This window comes from Sylvia atricapilla, chromosome 5 (genome assembly GCF_009819655.1).
Source record: "Sylvia atricapilla isolate bSylAtr1 chromosome 5, bSylAtr1.pri, whole genome shotgun sequence".
NCBI lineage: Eukaryota > Metazoa > Chordata > Aves > Passeriformes > Sylviidae > Sylvia > Sylvia atricapilla.
The window spans coordinates 39,400,278-39,426,158 of record NC_089144.1 but is presented as its reverse complement, the minus strand read 5'-3'; the positions used below and the strand labels follow the sequence as shown (position 1 = coordinate 39,426,158).

The following is a 25,881-nucleotide window of genomic DNA, read 5'->3' as shown; positions in this document are numbered from 1 at the left end:
GGACACCAATATATATGTAATATTTGATAAAACTTAAAAAAAAAATCTGTGTTGGGAATAATATAAGAACTTATATGAAAACTCAAAAATAGAAAGTGCTACTACAGGCTTGAAATGTCCAATTCTTTGCTAAGTTTATGAAAGTGAAGGAAAGTATTTCTTTAGGAAAAAAACCAAACCCCAAACCTACTTTCCCAGAAGTTTTTCAGGGGTTATCATATGTTATTGCGTCAAGGGTATAGTTAGTATATAATATGAAAAGTATTAAATTAATCTCTGCTTCCCATTTCCTGAACATGAGAACAACAAATGTGAGGCATTTTTTATAATTCAATAATATTTACTAATCTTTTTTTTTTTTTTTTGTCACTGTCTCTTTCGTTACCAATCTAAGCCAAGTGACCTAAGGAAGCACCGGAGAAAGGTATGATACTGGGTTTTTTTAACATTTGGGAGAGCACATTTACCATATTCCTCTGCTGTTTAGATAACTAAATCTTTGCTGGGATCCATTGCCAGCAACTGCATCCCCTCCTCTCCTTTTCATTCAGTGCCTGAACAAAATAATTTTTACCCTACCCGGAAAGGCTTCCAGAGGTCACAGCTAAGCCACACAATCAAGGTCCACCAGTGATATCTTGGAGTAGAAGCCTCAACAGCACAAACCTAAAGGAATACTTATTTTTAAAGAAGTATGGACACAAAAGAATTACCTTCAAATGTATTTTGACCACTTTCTTGCTGGAGGAACTACAGATAGGTTCCTTGAAATCTTCTGGAACAATATAAAGTTGTTGACAGACCTGGCACTGATGGTGAGATTCCATGACAGAAGATGTTATTTAGGATAAATCATTATATACTCTGACAAAGTTCCTTTTTGTCCGTACGTGTTGTCAAGCATACTGACTATTCTGGTAAAATGCTGTGAAGAGAGTGGTCATGTTTTTGCCTGTATTCTCTTTCTCTCCTACATCCCTGAGAAATTTAGATAACCTGAATTTTCCTGTTTAGTGTGAGAGACCCACTTACACCTGAAATTACCTTCATGTTTAGACCTTCAGTGTGTCAACTTGTTCAGCATAAAGGGAATGAACTTCTTCTACAAGCATGATCTCATTTCTTTCAAATATGTGCTTTAAGCTGCCATGTTTAGGCATTTGTTTTTCCCAACAGCATATTTTTTTTTAAAAAAGAACCCTTAAAATTTGCTAAAAAATTTCTCTTGAAGCTTTACATGCCCAGTCTACTTGACAATTTCATGCAGCATATGTTGAAATGTTCTTGAAAAGCTAATATGCTCTCATTGGAGTCTCTCTCCCCAGATTGCAGTAGTTGAAGAAGATGGGCGTGAAGATAAAGCCACAATCAAATGTGAAACTTCTCCTCCTCCAACACCCAGAGCTATCAGGATGACTCATACCCTTCCTTCTTCATACCACAATGATGCCAGAAGGTAAGATGTTTGTAATGTGGACCTGTACTTCACAGTATATTATTGTTTTCAAATAATGTTTAACTATTCCAAAATTACCTGATTATTCTCTGTTTCTCATGTTACGAAAGAAAAAGCCTTACCCATTGTCTCTTACATGACCCTGAAAATCTTTATCAATGCTGAAGTACATGCTGAGTATTTCTATTTTGAGGTACAGTATTGATGACTACTGGAAGCAGCCATGCTACAAATCCTAGAAATAAAACACTGACTTCTGTATCTTTCATAAGTTTTCATAAGTTGTTCTTAGCAAAGTAAAAAAACTTATTTTTAGCCTTGCCTGACAGAAAGTGCGATTTTCTGTTGCTCTCTATATTGCCAAATAATTTAAAGATGTGATTGTTTCACTTGTTGGGAGATCATTACTAAATTATAACCAATTAATTTATTTGCAGATCTGCTCAGAAGAAAATAAAAATGTTGACATGTTATCTACTGTATTTCTGTATTATCATTTTGCAGTAGTTTGCCTGCTTCACTGGAGCCAGAAAGCATTGGTCTTGGCAGCGTCAGCAGCAGTCAGGACTCCTTGCACAAAGCTCCCAAGAAGAAAGGAATCAAGTCTTCAATAGGACGATTGTTTGGTAAAAAAGAGAAGGCTCGGCTTGGACAGCTCAGTAAGGAATTAGTGTAACAAGCTAAGGTCACCACTTCACTGCCATTTTTCCATTTTTAATTTTTCCTTTTTTTTGTTTTTTTCAGCTTCCAATTTGCTCATTTTTCTGTTTTGTCTGGCACAACTTTCCCATTGGATTTCATTGTTATCAGCAATTATATTTGTTGAGAGTTTGCCATGACTGTAATGTAAATGAAAGGAGAGTTTGGGCACAAATTACTAAAGTCATCTTCTTCACTGAACCTTGTGCTTCAATAGTCTGTTGAATTAGGGTAGAAATGGTAACACTGTAAACACTGTATTCTTGAATAACCACATAAAGAGAAGGTGAGAAGTTAATAAGCAATAAGTGGCTATAAGTTGTGTACCTATGTGATACAGAAGATCCTCTGAAATAAGTGTATCTGCTTTTCAGATTTCAGTGTGTCAATAGATGCCCTCTAGTGCCTATAGCTGAGTGTCCTCAAGATAACTTTCTTTTTAGTTATGCTGCTCACAGGAGTGCTTAACTTCCTACTTCTGCCCTTTTCCCTTGCCAAGATTATTTAATTCCATTAAATTCATGGGAAAAATTTTCCTCTGCCAATTTTTATAGGATATGTCTATATGAACACATGCCAACACGAGTATTAAATTGGAATAAATGTGTCAATAAAATTGAAATACTGTCTCTTTCTTAGTCATGCAGATGTCACATAATACAAATTTGTGAGGCGCTAGATTTTACTGCCATGGTGACCATGTAACACTTATAAAGGATTTTAAGGCCTTGCAGTAATTGTAAACACTTAAGCACCATGCATAAGCCTGAAATTAAAACCCTGCATTTGTATTGCAATGCATCCTTATCACAACTAACAAACCTATTTCTCAAGTAGTACAGAATAAAAAGAAAGGTAGTACTAAGTTCAAAGTATCAGAGTAAAATTGTAAAATGGAGCATTCTTAATTTATACTCCAACCTTTCTCCTCTCTGCCTGTGAAAATCATGTATTCTTGAAAAAAAAAACAAAAAAAAAATTTTCAATTTGTAATCTGAATTCCTTTTTTTTCTCACTATGGAAAGAATAAAACTGATTTATTCAATCTTTTAAATAAGAATCTATAAACGAATCTTTCAAATACACCTGTATGCCGCCATCCGCATTAATGGATAATTTATAACTTCAGACTGCAACTAAAGTTAGACTTTATACATCCACATTTACATTCCATATAACCCTTTTTATTGATACTGATGGTTTATGAATAAGAATCTAGAATTTATCAGTAAGTCAGGAACATAGAGGGCAAAGATGCAATAAATGTGCTGGTCTTCCCTGCAGTTCTTTGGAATGTGGAACAAAAATGAAATAACAGCTTCAAAGACTATCCCAGGAACAATGAAATCTGGCAATAGATTGATTTCCTAATACCCACTGTGATTAATGATACATACATAGAATTTGATAGAGTCTATTTGTAATTCCCCATACTAGGTCATGAAATTGGTTAAAGATTTTAGTGATTTGCAATTATATGGTTTTTTGGGACTTCATCCTTTAATTTAACAGCGAAGATTTCAGTACAATGCACATTTTCATTAAGGAAACTAGGTTTACTAGCATTTATAAAACAAACAGTAACACTGTTATCTAATCAAAAAGTAGGAACAAAATATTTTTCAGAAATTAAAAAGACATTGAGTACCTGAATTACAGGTAGTTTTTCACATCATAATTTTCAACATATCAGAAGAAAACCATTTATTGTATGGCTGTTTCCATTCAATGGCAGTATCATAGAGTCATAGAATATCCTGAGCTGCAAGAGACAATGAATTTTAAAAAGAGCAGTCCTGGTAATACTTGACTCAATTTCGTAACTGATGTGCTTACCTGTGCAGCTGCATAATTAGGAGTTCTATTTGTGGTAAGATACTACATGACAGAAATTTATATAGAAAGTCCTATTGTACTATGTGGCACTGCAAAATATTTGTATGGTTTTCATAACCTAAATACATATTGCAAAATCATTAAAAGAATGTATTTTATTTGCTTGCTTAAATTAAACACTCTAGTTTAATACAGACATATGCTTCTTACATTTTTAATCTGGAAAATACCTTTTTCTTCAAAAGCACGTATGTATGTATTCCTATTTAAGAAACAATATTGAAACCTCCAGACTTGTATTACTAACTTCAACAGAGCCATGCTCTGTGTCCCTTGCAAAACCCTGAAATTATTCCTGTTCAGCTCCTAAACTTGTCATAATTTTAGTTTATACTTTTACTAGTTTATAATTTTACCTTCTCTGCTAAACCATCAGTACTATTGTTCCAAGCCAAATGTTCATGCTTTAGGAGATCTTTCTTAGAATTGAGATTCAAGATTTCTCGATTGTTCAAGTTTTCTCTAAGTTAAGGAAAAAGGAATGCTACAGGAAACACAAGTGGACTTTCTTTCCTTCTTTCCTTCTTTTCCAGTCTTCTCTCACTTGACAAACACGACATTAGACACTTAAGTATTCTTCTCATGTTACAATTTAAATATTCTAGACCCTAAAACTAAGAATGCATTCCAGGCATTTTTAGAGTTGCCCAAGAAAGATGATCTGCATGGCAAATGGAAAGTTCAGCTTGTTAGGAAACATTTATTGTGACAGACCAATAGAAGGTACGCTCAGTTTTTCAAAGCCTAGATGTATTTGGAGAATGGAGAAATGCATTATGCCCAAACTACTCTCCAATCTATAATGAACCCTCATTGCATTGCACTCATCCTGTCTCTATCCAACATACTAAGGGCTGCTCTCTCAAGAAAGGTGTGGTGTGTTGGTTGTTTGCTGAACGATAAATGTAATCCAGAGACAGTGAGAAGCACTCAATGAGATTCTCTAAGACTTGGACAGGCCGATGAAATAAAAAAGTATATGTTCATGTTTTCTGCATACATGAGATGAATTTAGATCATTCTCATTGTGAGACTTGCAGAAGTAGTGTCCTTTTAATAAAGTAAAAATCTGTCTAGACAAACAGGAGTGTTAAAACAGCACCTCTTTTAAAAGAAATGTTTAAACCCAAGCTTTTCTAAGTTTATGTCATAGGCATGATGCAGTAGTAGGTTTTGTTCTCACTGGATTGAGGTACACATAAATCTAACTTGTAAAAAGCTGTAGCACTATTTCACTACATAACATATATGAATTATTTTATTATTAAAAACAACATATTAAGACAGAAATATTTTAATTCATTTTGTGCTTTTTTTATTATGCCAGTGTCCACTATACAATTATTCACTATCATTAGCTGTGAAAAGAGAAATTGTCATTTTCCATTTCTAGAGTCAATCAGCAACATTTTACCATACTGTTGTCTTCTTTCTTGTGCCAGTTGCACACCTTCCAGACTGGAGCACAAGGGGAAGGCAGCCTCCAAATGAGTGCTGCAGCGCCTCTGTCTGTACACATCCAAGTGGGAGTGAGAGGACACTGTGAAGCCAGAGCCAGGAGACTGTACTGGGCTCCATGAGCAGGTCCCCTCTTCTTCAATCAGGGCAGCAATAAAAAAGTCAGATCATTTTCCACTTCTGCACTAAGAAGGTCATGTCAGTGGCCATGTGGATCATAACAGTCATGCCCTTAGTTTATGAAATTATTTTATTTTGGTCCACATCTCCTTGCTTACTGCAAGCTTCCTTTGTCACTCTGTGTAAGTTATTCAAGTTCCCTTGACTTTGACAGGATTTAGGTGCCTACAAGATACCTCGAGGGAGATATAGGAGGCTTTTTACTTCTCTGACAGATTCTCTCTGTCATCTCTGGGAGTTTGCAGGGATAAGGACATCTAAGACTCTACCAGAGCAAAATGAGGACTTTAGCACTGTTGCAATAGGTGATGCTGTATTATGGTAGAGATAGATCTAAAGAATGTAATTTCATTTGTACACTTCTCAAGTTTAAAAAATGGTGAGAGCATTGCTTACTTAGCACCACAAGACTAAGCCTTAGGAGGCAAAGAAAAAGAGGCAAAGGAGGTAAGGGTGCTCTTGTCATACATTTCTGCTAAACACAAGGAGGAAAAAACATTTTTTTCTCTACTATTCTTTCCCATGTAGTAAATGCTTGTCAGAATTTACTTCAGCAGGTGATAGATGTTCTCCACAAACACCAGATGTCAGAGCTTAAGAAAGCAAATGTAGATGATGATTGTGGGTGGGAGGGGAATTTAAGGGTTGAAGAGGGGAACAACAGGAAGAGAAAAAATATGGTGGGGGATTTGTTTGTTTTTCTTCCAGGAGGTTACATTGAAACAGAGGCAGCAGCTCAGGAATCTCTGGGATTAGGCAAACTTGGAACACAAGCAGAAAAGGACAGAAGGCTAAAGAAAAAGTGAGTACTTTTTTAATGTGACTTTTTGATTGAAACTTGACCCAAATATCAGGACTTTTATTGTTTTACTCAAATGTGGAATGGGAAGCAGGACTATGGGATTTTAGCAGTGGTGTTTCTTTCCAGCATACAATTTTTTAATGCATCTAAAATATAGGGGAAAATAGTCAGAGTCTGTCAATTGTACAATATTATTTCATTTGTGAAAGAGCATAGGTTTATCAGAGACATTTTTCCATTTCACATTGTCATTAATCCTATGGTTTTTGCCTTCTGTAAAATTCTTAAAAGACAGACATGTATTTAATGATTCCTTATGTAGATTTTCTTTCTCGAAAGGGTGAAAAAGCTTTTTGGCATTACTTAGTGAACAGAGTGTAATTTCTGTTTCTAGATGTCAAATGTTCCCTATAAACCCTAGCAGCTTCACTTTCTTTTTGCCTGTCAGCAAATACAGGCAAAAAGCAACTTAGCTTTTTGTTTGCATCAATTATATAATAATTTAATGCTGTCTTTCAAGTACCTCCTTGTAAAAACAGTACACTGACTCATAGCAGCTGCCAGGAGCTATGAAGAACTAATAAAATAAGGCGGCAAACACAAAAGAAACCTCTTGGCAGCATTGCACTTCCCATGTAATTAGAGAGTGTCAGAGAAAAAGATTATACTTAAAAATGGATTTGTAATTTCATTCTGTAAACAAACAGGTTTACTTTTCATCTATAGCGATTAACTTTGATGCTATTATTTGGATTCTGAAAGCCTAATTTTTTTAAATTTTCTGGGGTTTCAGGTTTGTTTCATCCTTCTAAGATTTCTTTGCTGAGTTTCAAGAGAATTTGCAATTCTAATCTAAAAAAATCTAGAGATAATGTTTGAGCTTCTCTTTAAATTTTTAAGTTGAATATTTTTAATCACTACTTTCCTGTCAAGTGCTTGATGAAATATAACTTTAAATGTACACATCCATGTCATGTACAAATGCAAGCATTCTGTTTAAATTAGCCTCAATTTAGCAATTAAAGAGAGAGAAGTACTCACTGTGCTAGCTGAAAGAGAAGAAATGTTTTAAATTCAATTAAGAAATTCACTATAGCATTCACAGGGATGTTACAGTTGATGAGTCTTGTTCCTGTATTTCTTATCTAAAAATTTTTATCACTAGTCAGTAATTTTAGAAATGGATGGATGTAGATTATATTACCATGCATTTTTTTACTAAATCTAGAAAGCATCTTTGAGGCCATCATTACCATTCATAAAGAATGTAATTTAATTTTCAGCAGCTTTTTTTTTTTTTAAACTTCAATGTACCTTCCAGTTAGGAGGCCTGAATTTATCACAGTATTGAAACCATTTTGAAGGGACAAATGTGTTCATATGGTTCACTTTCTTATGTGTTATTTCTTTACCCTGGATGAAATAACATAAGACTTGGCACACACAGCTGCAAACATGACATGACTACTTCATCTGTAGATTGCCTACCAGCATTTGGGTCTGTAAATAACGGGTGGGCAGAGAATCTATTAGTAATTTTCTGTCCAATCTTACACAATCAATCCCATGCTTTCTGCTTTTCAAGTCTTTCCTTTTTTTCTCCTGTGTCTGTCTGTCCTTGGTTCCTTACAGATGAGATATAATCAAAATGTCCTCTGCTGGAAGGAAAGGAATCTTTCCTTTGTGACTGTGACTATTCTATTAGTCTGAACTGTCTATTTATCTAAAGTATATGTTCTGCAACCATGTCATGAAGAAATTTAATTTTTCCCCTGTTCCTTTTAGGGTTACCTAGGTTCATAGTTTCTCCCTTTAGAATCCTCCTGCAGAAAGGTTAACATACATTGCTAGTTTACATATATATGTATGTATATATTACATCATTTTAGAGGAACCATAATACAGGGAAAAAATATGATGTATTGTATAGAGATATAGAGGAGATTCTACTGTATTGTGGTAGTTGTTAGAGTGCCAAGCTGTCAATAGAGTGTAAGAGAATTAACACCTCCTTGTCAGAAATGCAGTCACAGCATCACTGAATGGGTCAGGTTGGAACACAGGGGGTCATCTGGTCCAACCTCCCTGCTCAAGCAGGCTCATCCCAGAGCACATGGCACAGGATTGTGTCCAGTTGGTTCTTGAATATCAGTCATTTATTTGCATGTCTTACCTTAGAAAATATTAAATTGAGACAGTCTAGAAAGTAATTTAAATGAAGTTTGTTGCAGTAAGTCACATTCCTTTGTACCAGTTCTTAACAATGCCTAATTCCCTCTGGAAGTAGTTTTGCCATACACACCATAGGTGCAAGACTACTTATTGGAAAAGATGGGAGACATGTCTCATCTTGTCATGGTCAACAGGTCTCGCTTTATTGTAAAACCAGTGGTCTTTTATACACACAATAATTAGCTCATGCATATTGCAAAATCTAAGCTCAGGATTGGGTCTAACACTAATGCTTTGTTTTCTATTACTAGCCTTGCGATTCCAAGTTCCCATCTCGTTAATTTTCTTTACTGCATACCAACTATTCTCAACAACCCAGCTGGTATCTCTGCACCTGTGTTTCAAGGGCACTGTTGGCCCTGCTTCAGTCACGTACGCCTAGTTTCTCACACAGAGATTAGCTGAATCTGGCTGCTATGTCCTTTCTCACGCAGCCACATCTCAGGCAGGCTTCCCACATTTCCCCCGTTTTCTTTTTGTGCTAACAAAAGTTGTTTCCCACCACCATCAATCATGTTCATAAGCATGCGTTGCAAGCATTTTATAAGACATGGCAAAAGCAATAAGATAGCTACAATAACAATTAGCAAGATTATTCCATGTTGCAGCAATGAAGTTATCCAAGGGCCAAAACCGAGTCCTTTCAACCAATCATCAAGTCCAAAGCCTGTGGATTTCTGTAGATGTGTGGTTAGTTCTTGCAACTTAGAAAGCTGAGCATGGATAGAGACTGAGTGATCAGACAAGTTCATGCAGCACATCCCTTCAAACTCTTCGCATCCATGTCCTTGAGCCAGCAGCAGGAAGTCGATAGCTGCTCTGTTTTGGAGGGACGCATGCCGCACTGAATCCACATCGATCAGCAGGTCTGAAATGGCCTTAGAAGTAGCATTAGTTTGTTTAGCCAGCCAACAGGCCATCCTATCCAACAATGTTAAAGCCCGAGCAGCTGCTGCTTGAGGGACAAAAAATGATATTGCAATGATTTCACCCGGGGACCAGAACGTTACATCATCTCTGCACTCTGGGGTGTATGCGTGTGTCATTCGTTTTGACCTCAATCGCATGTGATTTCTGTATTTGTGTAAGATCATGGTCATATTAGGTGTCAATAGGGTCAACCTTCCTAATGTACACGGACCACCCTCTATCCTTGATGGAATACCAGCCCATGCTCTATCCCCGCAAATGAAAAATATCCCTTTTGGCAAAGCAATCGGAGTGTTAGATGACCGAGAAACATTCGTGCTAGTGTAGTTACACCAAGCAGTAACATTTCTATACGCAGCTATAGTGGCATTAACAATTATGGGAAAAGTCTGATTTCCAGTAGGTGTTTTACTGGCTAACGTCATGCCTCCTATACCTGTGACTGTCGTTGAGGAGGCTAGTAAGGGCCAGTTCTGTGGCCAGTAGTCCGGAGAAATTATACTTGAGTCCGCGCCCGTATCCAACAGTCCAGTTAACTCCACAGTCTTATCCTTAAATCGTAGCTGCAGCTGTCTTTTAGGCCGGGACAAAAGATCCACGGTTAACAAGACAAGTCCTCCGGTGCTTCCGAAACCCTTTTTCCCCCGCGGTGTTGGTTGAATCGGGGGGAGGGCTTTCGCGAGTTGTGGTAGGGGCACCACTTGAACCAATCTCTGACCCTTGGCGATTTTTAAAGGTGGAAAAGGGGTATGTACCATGACCATGATTTCTCCGCTGTAATCAGCATCCAGCAATCCAGGCAGGATAAATAGTCCGGATATCGAAGCTGATGATCTGCCTAATATCAGTCCACCGACTTGATTGCCTTCTATGATTATAGGTCCAAAGATTCCCGTAGGAACAGTCTGTGGGTGAGGTGTCATCAGCGTAACCTCTACTGCGGCTGCTAGGTCCAGACCGAGGCTCCCGGCTGTGGCTGGTCGGAGCTGTTGGATGGCATTGCAGCTGCTACTTGTATCCCGGCGCGGCTGCTGCTCGCGCTGTGTCTCGCGTTTTCTTGCTTATGGCGGCATGTAGCAGTATTGTGGGTGTTAGATAAGCACTTCATGCGAGAGCCGACCTGACCGGTGCGGTTACAAGCCATACCGGCCGCTGCAGTTTGGAGAGGTGCAAGGGCAGCCATGACCTGATTCTGTGATGTTTTTGCCTGTTCCTGGAGCCCTAAACCTAATTGCTTAATTGCCTCCACTAAAAATGCCTGAGAGCCAGATGGCATGCCGGCAGCCTTTTCAAGCAACAAGGGAACGGTCCAGTCTCCATTCATAGTATTTATTAATGAGCGAGTCTGTGCGTTCCCATTCTGTAATATACACTGCTTCAGTAATGCCCCTTTCATAAACTCTTGCACCCCCGCTTTATCTATAGCCTCGGCCACCTTATCTACAAACGAACCCAGCGACTCTTCCCTACTTTGTTTAATGCCCATGTATATAGGCGTTCCCCCAGGATCTTTTACCTTATTCATAGCCCTACGCGCTACCTCCATTGCCTCACGGACTTTATTGGGGCCCATTAACACCTGAGCTTCTAGTCTAAGGAATGCGCCGAGACCTAATAGCTCATCTATTGTTATTCCGTGCAAAGGATCACCCGGTCCTCTTTGTACCGCCACAGATGCCTGAGCCTCTGCCTGCCAATGCGCACCAAACAACATAACCTGATGCTGTGAATAGATCAATCTAGCTATACCCCTAATATCCCCAGGCAGAAGCAAATACGCATTAAAAAGATATTCAAGCATCTGCTTTGCCGGCTCACTGTTCACACCGTATTGTGCCACTGTAGTACGCAATTGTGCTAACAGCTTCCAGTCAAGCGCGCTCAGATTTGCCGTCAGACCTCCAGCTGCGTTTTGGGTAAACACCACCGGACACGCCAGGCATTGAGAGGCAACCTCCAGCAACCCTTTGTCCCCACTTTCCGCACCTTGGCGGGCCAGCGATACCCATAACTCACGCCGCTGCCTTGCCAGGGCCTCCGCTAGGTCGGATTCCGCCCCAGGGATAGGCTCCTGACTGCGGGGGGTAGGCAGATGGCTTGAAGCACCGGCAGGGACAGGGGTGCGCTCAGGGGAGTGCTCGTAGCTCTCGTCTAGGGGAGGTGCCGATGGCGCGGCTCCAGCAGGGGCCGGTGGAGCAGGCAAGGTAACCGTGGTGAAGGCAGGAGGGTTGGGGGTATTAGGATGTTGCCGCGAGGAGTCATAGGCATAATTACGTTCCTGAGCGGCTTTGACTTCTTTTGCAGCTCTTTTTTCTGCCTGCATTAATAACAGCTCATTGTGCACTACCCGCCAGAGCTTTCCAATCTTTTTAGCCGGTTTATTATCCTCCAAGGTCAACTCCCACAACCTATCTCCGAACTTTCTCCATTCCGACAACTCATGCACTGTGTGGGGATTAGTAAAAAACCCATAAGACTCCCCGTGTCTCAAAAGTGAAGGTAATTCTTTATCCAGGTCGATACCCTGTATCCGCCTCTGCCTTAAGCAGGCGGTAAATAACTCATATGCCGCTTGCCTATCCATACTCACGTCAGCGCTGTTGCAACTCTCCAAAAGGCTGTCGGCGGCACGTATCGGCTGAGCTCGTCGTTACGATCACTCAGGGTCGGGGCTTCCTCGCTTATTGCCCTTATACCATTCTGGTTGCTGCAGAATCCGAACCCATCATCTTTTCTCAACTCCTGCAGGGAGGGACGCAGCGTATCACGTCCAGGGGTCACCAGATATTGGAAAAGATGGGAGACATGTCTCATCTTGTCATGGTCAACAGGTCTCGCTTTATTGTAAAACCAGTGGTCTTTTATACACACAATAATTAGCTCATGCATATTGCAAAATCTAAGCTCAGGATTGGGTCTAACACTAATGCTTTGTTTTCTATTACTAGCCTTGCGATTCCAAGTTCCCATCTCGTTAATTTTCTTTACTGCATACCAACTATTCTCAACAACCCAGCTGGTATCTCTGCACCTGTGTTTCAAGGGCACTGTTGGCCCTGCTTCAGTCACGTACGCCTAGTTTCTCACACAGAGATTAGCTGAATCTGGCTGCTATGTCCTTTCTCACGCAGCCACATCTCAGGCAGGCTTCCCACAACTACTGAACAGTGTAGTGCAAATGAGAGTACTGTGCTATGTAACATTAATGTTGGCAGAGATGTGTGGGAGGTCTTTATAAGACTTAATAAGAGAAGTCTGAAAGTAATTTCCTATCTCATGTGGTAGCAGTAAGATCTATAGCAGTATGATTTACATCCAAGTGGTTGATTCCTCTTTTACTGCTAAACAAAACCGCTCTACAAACCCTGCAGAATCAGTGAGCACAGTCACTGGAACACAGAGCAGAGCAATTCACCCTGTAAGCATTTCTAACTGACTTGGATTAGGATATAAAATCCCAAGAGAACCAAATCCACCAATAGGATAGGTAAAGGGTAGGCTAAAGATTACTATTCGGTATTACATTTCAGGTCTGAGAGAGCTTTACTTATGCTGGCTTTGTCACTCCCTTTAAAAAAATAAAACCCAAAGCCAAAACAGACAAAACCAAAAACAACCTCAAAACAAGCAAACAAACAAAAACACTTTTGCAACAAAACCCTCAAAAATACAAAAAACCTTGAAACAGTGATGCCAGAATCAATTCTCTTTTCTATAAAACAGGTATAATAATATCACATACTGAAACTGTTCTTCTTTTGACATATGCAAGTTAGGTGAAATGACTTTCAGCCATAGTAACAGCTCAGAAAACATCTGAGTTGAGTTGTAGTTCTGGTGCAGGAAAGCAAGGGCTCTCCCCTTGCTGAAACAAAGGTCAGATTAATCACTGTGATCAACATATGGGTACTGTGAGAGTAGCCACCATCTTCACCAGGCTCTGCTACTAGCTTTGATTTAGTTTGGATAGAAGTCATTACAAAATAACAGATTCCTGTTAAAATTATATCCATGATATCTCTTAACTGAGAAATATTAAAAATGCTAGATTTCTCATTTTACATTTTTGAATATATTTAATTTCATCAGTAATTCCAGAAGGATGCCCCTTCCCCAGGGATGAAGATGCATGACATTTCAAATTGCCAGGTGCTGCAGCAGCAGGTTCTGATGGTCCATCAGATGGCCTGGGGAGCTGCTCCCTCAAGCAAGCATTGCATGGACTCTGGCCCCCATGGAGCTAGGAACACACTGCAGTGTGTTATAGTGCTTTAGGCCAATTTGTTTGCATGGAATCAGGAACTGAATAATACATTTCACTCTGAAAAGTTTAATGAGTATGGTAATTCTGGAGACCAATTCTCTCTCTGGTGATTATAGTGTCATTAACCTAAATTTCAAGGTTTCTGTGCCTCTTGTTTAGATGATGCTATTTACATGTAAAATTTCTTTCAGTTTCAATTGACTGCTTAGACATCATTAAAATGTAATTAACAGTTTGTCTCAATGATATGCTATACATTTAAAAACCTCCAACAAGAGTCTCTATTCATCCAAAATTTGGTTATTACAGTAGTTCTATCAAGAACAAGTCTTGCTCCTAAGGCATCAAAAAGAAATTAAAAAAGCTGTGTGGAATTTTTAAATTATACCAAACATCTCTTATATGTGAAAAAGATTCATTAAAGTTGCCTGACTCATCCATAGACATTTGCTCTCAGACATTAGAAAAATGACAGTTCTGGTTAATACTGAAACTTCTTAGGTCTTAATATTTGTAAATTGAGCATGCACTTCTAGGAAATGAAAGATGAAGGTAAGGGGTATTTAAAGTGTTTAGGCAATGCTAATCCTAAGAAATGCTATTCATTGTTTTGTGAAATTAAGTGATGTTGGGGTGTATATGTGCTTAATTTTTATTATTTAAACTAGATTTTGTATTTCACTTCCCTTGTCCTATATAAAATGTGGTTATGTTTTGTATATAGAATCTTCGGCCTTTTGCCAGAATTTTCAGAGCCTGTTTGCCTAAAGCATAACTTTTTCAAGAAAATGAGGGTTTAGGACTAGAATTATTAATGGCACAGGTAACCGTCTGTCACAGTCTCGTTCATTTGAACCCCTCAATGATTTAAATAGTTTGCACTCCTCTAAACCATACCTTTTATTTAAGATAAAGTCTTCAGAAGAAACTCATCAGAAAATGAAGAATGGAGCTTTTCTCTAAGTACTTTTTCCCCTGGTGATTTCCAGTCTCCCTCTGGAAAACAGTTACTTAATTTCCAATTCTGAATTTTGTAGTTGACTCCAGCTACCATTCTCTGTGACTGTGCATACAATATCCGATATGCTCATGACATCGTCCTCTGTGAGTGTTGTGCAAACTGTGCACAATGACTTGGCATTTACGCAGGGTTGTCATGATAATCCAAGTCAGGACCCAGCACAGGAAGTCAGTCCAGTTTCTATTGCAACTTGAAAAGCCTCCTGAAAGGTTCAGGTAGAGTCATAGGGTCCTCTGGAACAGCAGAGGTTGATCAGTGTGTGTCCCACAAGACAATTCATACATCAAAAAACGAGTAGGTAACACTGTGGCTAAAATAAACTGTATTGCCCTTAAAAATTCATATCTCCACTGACCTCATCTCAGGTAATTAAGGCACTTAAGAGAAGCTGTATAAATGTTTTACTGTCTTTCTTACTAAAATGCCATACTTTGAGCCCTTTATGAAAATATTCTTTAACAATGAGCTCAGCCAAACAAAATTATATCAAGGAATAGAGTTGTATTTGCCTCCAATTTTGCTATAACCATGCAAGTGAGCTTCAATTGTTTTCTCCTTATCCCCAGTTTTGCTCAGGAATGATGTCAAATTGCCCTTAGCTAAAAGCTTCACTGGTGGCAAATACAGCTCTAGAGAGTCTTGCTTTGTACAATGTAGTACAGCTCCAAGGGCCAGGAATGCTTCTCAAATGTAATGTTTGATTTGATCTGCAACAATATGCAAAGCAGCAGCAAATAAGCAGCTCCCTGAAGAAAAACAAGACATATATGTGTCATATGTTGCCTGAAAGTGTGTAATGATTGGTCATAGTCACTGACATTTCACAGCATGTGCTGATTGTATCCCCTGTAAGGCCCCACCGTAAGGCAGGGTTTGAGGGGCATTTAAGGGTTCTGTAGTCCTTGATTGCCACTCAGAGGTGGATTTGACCTTGTGCATGCTGCTAGTACAGTGGGAAATGGGCAAGTGCCATCCCTTCTGCAGCAGTCCCACTGAAATACTATTTTATAATATTTTGTACAAATTATTACAAAAAGCCCTGAAAAGGAATGCAAACCAGCTATTCTGGATCATGATGGCAGGACCCGAGTCCCAAAGCTGATAAATCCCCCAGTTCATTAATATGAGTCAAGAGCAGCACTTCAGCCTCACTTTTTTCTTCAGTTTTGTTTGATTTGACTCTGGAGAATAATCTATTAATTCCGTATTTCCAGAACAAGCTTAGAATGTGAGGTTTATATTTTCCAAAGAAAACCAAAGTAAACCATTCTTTCCCTAGAACCTGTCTTTGCGGGGGATTTACTCCAGACCTACAGGTTTTTGTTTGCCAGATACGACTTCTTGGATTCAAGTGCCTTGCAGAAGGACCTTGATGTGCCAGGACACATACATGTGCTTACATACACAAATAAACACTTGTAAAATCAAGACCTAAGCAATTCTCATATGTAAAATCACAGTATAAAAAGAATTTCTTAGTATTCATAGCCTTATAATGAACTTTCCAGAGAGAATTGCAGTGCTGTTAAGTCTCAGCTGACTACTGTGATTTATGTGTTAAACGGCAGGAACATCATATGAACAGAGAAGCGTGTTGGATTGACTTTCTTTCTACCTAGGGAGAGAAAAAGAATTATAAATATTGATAAGTGCATTTGATAAACACACTTTCATTTTTTAATGGGCAAATCCAAGTTTTAGATCTCTGTCAACAGGCAACTTGAAAAAAACCCTATATTTTGTGGAATATTGTGGACTATTTTGTTTGAAACACTGCAGTTCTCATGTAATTGCTTTTGAATCCACATGATGCTCCTTTAATTAGGCTAATTAATTAGGTTTCATGTGTGCAAGGGCAATTAGAATTTGATGCAGTGTATTTGTGACTACAAATAATTTCTGTCCTCTGCAGGATGCAGATAGCTGTTTCTGATCATTTTTTTAATTGCACGCATTTTAGAAAAATTAATCCAATTGGATTAATTAGGTTGTTTTTCTGTGCCATCCACCTAATGTTCCTATATGCTTAATGCTTATTAAACACCATTGTATCTTAAACATATTTATTTTTTGATGTAGCTCTTAAGGTGTAGCTCTTAAGTCTTTTTCACCCCAAATTTTTTATTTTCTGGATCTTCAAGAAAATTCAAGTTTTGCATTTAATTTCGTTCCTTCCTACCTCATCTGTGGAAAAACTCCCTGATCTCATTAGTAGCTTTTAGACTGAGCTTAAGTTTTTACTCCCTTTCTAGCAAAATTTGTTTCTGTTTTCTCATTCTGGTGAAGGAGGGAGAGGTGTTCAATATTCTGATATGCAATTTAAGATTGTCTGCTGTGTGCAGTGTGCTTTTCTCTTGGCTGGATCAGTGTCTAGTCTTTGAGACACATAAAGATGAGCTTTTTTTTTAAACTTAATTCCTTTAACAAATATTTTAACTGGAACACTTTCAAATCATTAGTTAGTCAAAGCTTTCGCAGTACTAAAAATGTGTCTTGCTCTTACATTGATACTCGGAGCCTTTTTAGCACTGCAAGTGCTAAAATATAAATGGGTATTTATTTTGCAGAGGATTAGTAAACCTTACTTAAATTATTGTGATGATGGAAAAGATGATGCAACATATTTTATTCCATGTATAACTTATATTTTTAAAATACTTTCTTTTAAAAAATAATGCTTTAAAAAGAACTAATTTTAATAATTATTTTTATTTTTAAAAAATTAATAATGCTTTTTAAAAAATAATGGTTTTTTGAAAAAAAAAATATCCTTTGCCAAGTTTTTAAAATTCTCTTGCTCATAAAAGATAAGAGAATTTGTATCAGAAAATTACAACTTTTTAATCAAACATAAACCCCCAAGGCTCTAGTCCCTATCTTATCTACATATATAAGTCTATCCATTGCAATTTGGAACTTCTGGATAAATATAAGCTTATAACCTGATGATGAGGCTGGCTTTCTAAACAACTCTCTCCAGCAGATGTAAGTATCCTATCAGATTAACTGTAGAATTAGGATTTAAAGGAAGAATTGGTATAACACAGCACAGCAAAAAATTCTAACTTTTATATTAATATATGTCTAAAGAATATGTAATAAAATGGTGATGAATTTGTTGTCTTGGTAAAAAAAACAAACAAACAAACAAACAAACAAAAAACAACCTAAACGTAAACCCTAGAATTAAAGGTCCATTTTTCCCTGCAGTATTTTATTATTCTCCAACAAGATGCTCAGGAAGTGGTGGATTGTCCCTTGATCTTCTACTCCTATCATGGCCTTCAGGTCCTGTAAACTATCCCCAAGTGACTGCAAACTACCAGCTCATTAAAACTACAAGAAAATTACTTGCATTCCAATCAATCCCCCTGTTTCTGTCTACACATACCCAAAGGAGTACTCAGTGGAAAATGTGACAAATAACAGTTCTGGTTCAATATACTCCATAAGGCTCAAAATTAAAAGCTTTTTCAGCAAAGGTGATCACATCAGTCTTTACAATTAGCTCAGTGGAAAGTGAGTATGAATCATAAATGCATATTCAATTCTAGTGCTACTTCCATCAGATTCGGTAATTTTGTAATAGTTCTCTAGTATTTTACTTATATTACATACCTTTGTTATCCTTCCCTTCCTTAATCTTCATGTCTTAAACTTTCTGTGTATAAATTTGTCATTTGTTTTCATCTACTTTTCTGTGTTGCACTCTCTCTCCTCTCTCCCAGCTGTTCTGCTGATCTTGCACACATGAAAACAAAATTTAAGTTCTCAAAAACAGTGCCCTTCTGAACTGACTGAAATGTCTGCAACCTCTTAGTTAATCACAGCAAAGGTTTTTCATCTCCCTTTTATTACAAGTATGTCTACAAGTATTTCTAAATCTCTGTAAATAATTTGTTAATAAAATGTAATATTTTGAGGTGTCTGGGTTTCATTCAGGCCTATAATTTTCTTTTTTTATGATGGCAATTAATGGATGATGTAGAAAGTTTAATCCAATCAAGATTTTTGGGGTTACACAAAACCCTTATGAAATTATTCAAATCAAAGCAAAAAGCTTTGATTTGAAAACCTACTCCACATTTGCAGTGTTTACAGATCTTTGGCATGAATATGTATTGTAGATGGAAGATGTGCTGTGCTGAGTGGTGCCTAATAAATGGCCAACATGAGTTTAATGAAAACCTCATTTTGACAATTTCATCTGTTCCTCACAAGAGCACTTAAGTTTTCTAAAGCATTGAAAGACCAGCTAGAAAGTTATAATGGTGATATTTTTTTATCTATCATACTATTTATTTTTTTATGGACTACTATATGTTCATTAACATTTATGTGCTTTTTTTTCCATTCATCTCTCTTCATCTCATGAAAAGCATATCTGGGTAAGTTAAAATGCCATGGCTGCTGAACATATTAATCTTCAGCACCATGTTTATTTTCTATGTTTTATTCCTACTTTTTTTGTTTTTCCGTGAATCTTATGTAACAAATCCACGCAGAAAACTGAAACTGAATCCCTGCAAAAAAACATTAAAGCTTTCAAAGTATTCAGAATAACAGTAAACCTTGAAAGCATACACAAATTTAGGTCAGGACTTGTTCCTGAAGTGCTTAACAGAATGAGTTAACTACTTGGAGACGAGTTCTGTTTTTTTTTTAAAAAAACTAACACATTTTAGGAGGTCTAAAGTCCAGAATCCCAAAAACATTTGACAGTTGAAGTCAGTGAAAAAGCTATGAATTTACCAAATGCTGTTAAGGCATAAATTCTATTAAATTAAATCACAGAAGACTCACAGAGTACACAATTTTTTTTTTCTGTTTGAACCCTCATGCTGTTTCAAAGCAAACATATATGCAAAAATATTTAATTTGTGCATATAATTTTACTGTTTTCTTTTTCACCAGTTCATTTTCTTGTTTGTTTTGGTTTTTGTAATTGTTAACTCGATATCAAGTTTAAAATCTTCATCTCTTCCTTATCTATTGTAGAGTTGCTATTTCTTTTTTAATAAAAATTTGCAGACTTAATGAAGAAATTCCAGGAGGTGAAAGTGTATAAAACTTAGAGAACAAGGGTTACCACATTAATTTAGAGTATATGATTATGAAATTGCTTTATAAAAATAGACTTGATAACATTTGATCAGCCTTGGAACACTGAGGGCCTCTAATGTAGTACAATACACACAAGATTGCAGGAGTCTGTATTATGCAAGTCTGCTTATTTCACAGCTGTTTTATTTGGTTTTTAACACTAGCCCTCTGAAGCTCTAGTTTCAGGGTCTGTCTTAACCATTCCTGAATGTGCTTCACTTAGCTGAATAAATATCTTCAGAAAAAAAGAATGCCCTTCAGTTTGCATGCAGCTTAAACATACACCTAACATGGAATATCCATAGCACTGTTATTCTGTGTGATCTGGGATACTGTGAAATTTATACTTCCTTATTTTATAGATTTAAAACATTCTGTTTATTAGTGGCATCTTGATTTCTGTATTTCAGTCCTTTTTTTTTTTCTGAAAACTCCCTAAAGTAGAATACAAAATATTCTGTAAAACATTGGAAATTTAATTTTATCCATTGTTTCCAGTCTGATCTGATATTTGATATCAAAAAGGAGAATGAAGATTTCAAATCATTTAAAATGCAGATCACTTATGTGTCAAAGTTCAAACAGGATCTGGCATTGTTTTAATTAGTGCAGTCTTTAAATCAGTTGGATCATTTCAGATTAAGTTGAATCTGCATTGTCTGGCAATATGAAGTCTTAAGTCCCTCCCCAACCACCCACTCAACTTCCTACTTTAAATCCATTTATAATCTTGAAGAAAAATACATATATATAAAATGTAGCTTGTTATTTTTATTAGATATTATTAATTTACACAAATTACACTCTTATTTTTTCATGCAATGTCCTGAGTTACAGGATTCTGGCGTGTCTTAAATACTTAGCAAATGAAAATAGAAAGGATAAAATCCAAATCAAGTTTAATTCATTAGAAAGCACGTCGCCTGTATTTTTCAGACTCTGAATGTGTGTTAGATTTCAAGCAGCAGATGTGTTTCATTGAACCTTGAAATCATAGGATTACTCAGATAAATGCAGCATATTTGGTCTATCTTTTCTGTCTGGGTTTCTTCTAGAAACCTATCATGTACAGTACTTTGTTTTAAATTCAACATTTTAATATTGGTGATAATAATAATCATAATAATGTCAGTCAATAATCAGAGGACCTGCTAGGTAAAAACTTCAATCTGTTTTCTGTTTGAGAAAATGTCTGTGACTGAAGGCCATTTCACAGTCTAAATTACCCATTAGCCAAAATTTTTAAATTAATTCTGCTTGTGTTTTACAAATATGATCTGGCTCTTGACTTCACTGTGCCTCCTTTTCAATTTACCTCACATATATGATTATGTTTTAATTAAGAGACATTATAAATTTTGTGCAGTATAATATCCCTGAGGTCTTTTCACATGAACCCTATTAGATGTCAGAGTAAATCCTATTACTTGCAGAAATGTGAAGATCTGTGTTGAAATGCTGTTTACGTTTCATCAAGGCAATGTCTGGACGTCGTGTATTGCACAGAGTGTTTGCATTATGTGTGTTAGAAATCTTAAGCTGTCACTGCTTGTTTGCTTCATGGGGGGCAGCCTTGTCTTCGTTAAGAAAATTGAATGTTACTGAATGATACACTTTAAGTCAAGATAGCATTAACTTGCTACACAAATTCTATTTAAAGCTTATTAATGTTTTTAATGAAGTTCATCGGGCTTTATGCAGTGAATTGATGATAGCTTCTGATACAGAGTTAGACTTTCTCTGGTATGAGAGAAAATACACATGAAGTAGATTTGCAAGATAGTAACATACTTTCACTCATTATTTCTGCCTTCCTGTTGCTTCCATGTACTTCTCCTGTCCAAGGGATTCTTGAAGCATCCAGAAGTGCCCATGTTATGAGCCAGTTGTGCTCTCGGATTTTTAGGTTGATCTGGGCAGTTAGCTGTAGCTGGCTCAGGGATGAATAGTGCTGAGGCAAATGGCCCAGTGCTAACAGTGTCTTTAGCAAGTCATTTGGGGGAGGATTAAACATCAGAAGTCAGTGCTAGGGAGGCAACTCTGCTTCTCCAACAGACAGCTCCACAACACAACTTGATATTATGTGATTCTTCTTTACTGCCTTTGATAAAAATGTGAAAACAGCCCACTTTATGGGACACTCCCTAAAACACACAAATAAAAGTATTTATCAAATTTTGGATGGATGTTAAGCAGTTGATGTTCACGAAATTTCCAGACTTTACAAAACCAGGCTCAGAGTAATGATATATTTTAAATAGCATATTTCAGTTACTCCCATAATTTCTCCAGGAAGAGGATTTTGTTCTTTAGCAGTAATAATGTTATCTTTAAAATATAGCTTTAATTTGGAATTTATTCCAGTGGTAGTAAGTGGTTTAAAGCCCTATCTGCAAAATAATGGCATTTCTAGTAATGCCTAATTAAAGTCAATTTTTCCTTATCAGCTTGTTTTCATATGCTGCTAAAAACCTAAGCAAGCATGGAAATAATTGCATTTTAATTCCCTTCCTCCTTGCCAGTGCAACATGGACACGTAGTGGCATGTAGTACTCTTCTAACAAAGTCTGAGGAGGGGAAAATCCCCAGTTCCCCTTCTATATTAGACTGGCTGTATCCTGCTTTTCATGATCCCCTAAACCCTGTATTTGTAATGGAGGGAAGAGGGAGCAATAAGGTCTAGAGTATTTGTCTCTTCTGCCTCCTGTGAGCAACTGTATGTTTTTGCAAGGAAAATGGAACTGCAGTTACCGATATTTCACTTTGAGGTTCTTCTGTTTTCAGGAAGCCAGTGACTATCCCATAAGGACAACTGTAGACAACATCCTGTTCGTTCTAAGATATTGTTTTCTATTCCAAAACAGGCAGGTCACTGGATTCATTTTTCAGGTGGTTTGCACAATTAGTCAAAACAGTGCATATTTTTTCCTACATGATACTTTTAACTTAATGAAAGAGTGGATTTTTTTCTATAGTGCTAGTTCATATTACCAAAGGAACCCCAAAACATACCATTCATCAGAGTTTTCATTGACTGCCAACTAAAGAATATATATATAAGTCAAAAAAATAGAAATTCTGGGTTTAGTTTATGACTTATAAACTGAAGGTCCAGGTTTTACAGATCTCCTAGTTTGTATTAAATAGTCAAAGACTAATATTCCAAAAAACAATTAGAATTTCAATAAACTTTAATATTGCAGTGCTGTTCATAAGAATCATTTGAAGAAGGAGTTATAGGTTTTGAAACACTAAATTCTTCTTTAGGGAAAAAAATACTATAAAAGTCCTTGTACTGTTTTTCAGCATCAGTGAGGCACAACCCTTGTGATGGCTATATTTCATGTGCATGTCCAAGTACAGGATTTTTAACTTTATGCTAAAAACATTTTCAACTCAGACCAATTTCCTTTTACATGCAGAGACCATTTGGATTACGTTTATCAAACTGAAGGCTTGGCTATAGTGCATATATATATATATATATATACATACACACATATTTATGGAATCTCATTTCCGGCCTGGCCCCATTTTCTTCAGCCTAAATCAATAACCACAGCTCTGTTTCCCTTTAGCTCTTTGAGCCAGACTGCCTCTGAAGGAACAGAAGTGCTTTCCCACTCTGGGAGAATGTATTGGTTTGAGAATCACTGGAGTAATTCTAAGCCTCCACACCAAGCCTCCAGCTGGTACAAACATTGCAAAGTTACAGAATACTCCCTAGAAATATGTACTTTGTAATTCCAGTAGAAAGGAACTGAGTTTTTCATGGAAGTGAGACCTTAAATTGCCAAAGCCTCTTCTTCAGGCGTCTTAGTTCCTGAAGCCACACAGAGGTTTAACGCCAAATCCAAGAGGCCAAGACTTCCTCCCCACCTCCTTGTAGTCCAGGTGCTGCTGCTCTCCTGCTTGGAGCAGGAGACCAACATGAGCAAGGAAGGCCAGTGACCCTCAAAGCCATTATCTCCTTTTCTACTTAGCATGTTAGCCAGTCCTGCTCTTTCAGCTGGGATGATTGAAGAGAATATCCCAGATAAGGGAAACTCTGGCATCAGGTTCCTCTTTAGATGGTGTCTCCGTGGAGTTCCCAGCTGCAGAAGGAGCTGCTCCCCGGTCTTGGGCTAGTTGTAGGGACAGAGCACATTGTACAGGGTTTTGTGTAGTCCATGCTCTGCCATGGGACACCAAAAGTGCCCAGGTGAGGCAGGGGCATTCCTGAAAGCTTGTCTCCCCCTAAGGATGGCCATGCCAGCTCTCAGACCCGGTGGCAGTAGGAGTCCTGCAACTCTGTTGTAGCACCAGAGGGAGGTACAGCACTGCTGTAGCTCCTGCAGAACCAACCCTGACGGGAGGGCTGCAGCCCAAATACCTCATCCACAGGTAGCTGGGGTGTGGCCAAGTCTGACCATGCCTTAATTCTGCTCTCCTAAGTAGGCAGGTGATTACCCTTTTATAGGCATTCACAACTTGCCTCCCTGAGAGTAAGGCATTCCTGCATCCCCATCGGCTGCTGAAGGTAATGTAGTGCTCTGTACCCAGAGAGCAGCTTCTTGTTTTACTGAGGGTTACGCTTTTACAGAAATCAAAGATGGCTCTACAGTGACTTGGGATATCTGAATGACAAAGGAAAGGTTGCTGCAAAGGCTGTGGGAGGAGAAGCTAGATCAACTTCAGTAACCCTGCCAAGTATTTGTAATGTTACATATTGCTACAGCATAAACTCAGAAAGTAAAGCAGGTTCCTTTCTATTAATATTCAGAGCCAGGGATTTAAAACTGAATGCAAAATCTCTCATTTGAGTTCCATGTTCTGCTAAAGCCAAGTTCTCTCAGTGTGGTCCCTTGACAATGCAAAAATCCACAAAGGACTACTCCTTACAAGTAAGATCACTCCATTGCTTTTATCTGTTGTGATTTTGTAGTACATATATTTGAAAGGCTGCTAAGGCAGTGAAGAATTGTCAAGGGATAACTGAACCACAGAGGCTGTAGTAATAAAGGAGGAAAGAACAAAATTGAAGCTATAATTCCAAATTTTTCTTCTTTTTTTGGGAATGTAAAAAAAGTTTAATACTACATTAGCATAGTCTTTGTCTAATTTGTTTTTCACTACAGCTTGTTGCAGAGAGCATTCTTTTGTGTTTCGCTCAGTAGGAGGCAGCTGAAAACATGTTGTTAAACACCAGAAAAAAAAAGCATGTTTGAAGGACTGCTTTTTCTATGCCATCACCACAGTGGAAATGTCTGGTGAAATAGCTGAATTTTTTTAATATAGAGCATTTTCCTGGTAGCATTTTTTTGGTAGCTGACTGGTTTATATAAAACTATACCAAATATTTAATACCACATATTAAAAGTATCAATTAAGCTTTGAGAATGATGTGTTACATATACACCAGTTTTAGTCCAGAAAAATTGCAGATATAGGAGCTGAATTTGTATTTGATCAATTCAATAGACATACATCTATGTATATTTATAAAATCGAGAAATCACATCAATTCTGTAACTATAAAATATATACATCAGTAAACCATGTAGAATTCTTTTATTTATAATAAGTAATTTAAAAGATGCAAACATGAAACTACTTAAGATAGAATCAACTCTTAAATAGCCACAGATGGCATATTTGAGGTACAGAATAGCTGCATTCCGCAGACCCTAGCATTGTGCATCACTGGTACAGCTGGCTTAGGGTTTCAAATACAGACACCTCTCAGATCCAGCTGCATTACATCCATGATTAGTTCATGTCTAGAAGTTACCAATTCTGGGCCTTACTGAATCATTACCAGACCAGAGCTGTGTTAGTCTCGGGAGGAGTCCCTTTGTTTT

The 25,881-nt window shown here is 37.5% G+C and overlaps 1 protein-coding gene across 2 annotated transcripts in view; it reads left to right on the top strand.

Moving 5' to 3' along the window:
• PPFIA2 (PTPRF interacting protein alpha 2) overlaps nucleotides 1-25,881 on the top strand; it is a 145,226-nt gene that overhangs the window by 98,924 nt on the left and 20,421 nt on the right. For both annotated transcript variants that reach the window (XM_066319228.1, XM_066319229.1), the window contains 4 exons: nucleotides 395-424; nucleotides 1,326-1,456; nucleotides 1,961-2,115; nucleotides 6,398-6,491. In XM_066319228.1, coding sequence (XP_066175325.1) covers nucleotides 395-424; nucleotides 1,326-1,456; nucleotides 1,961-2,115; nucleotides 6,398-6,491 — 410 coding nt within the window. The remainder of the gene's footprint in view (nucleotides 1-394; nucleotides 425-1,325; nucleotides 1,457-1,960; nucleotides 2,116-6,397; nucleotides 6,492-25,881) is intronic.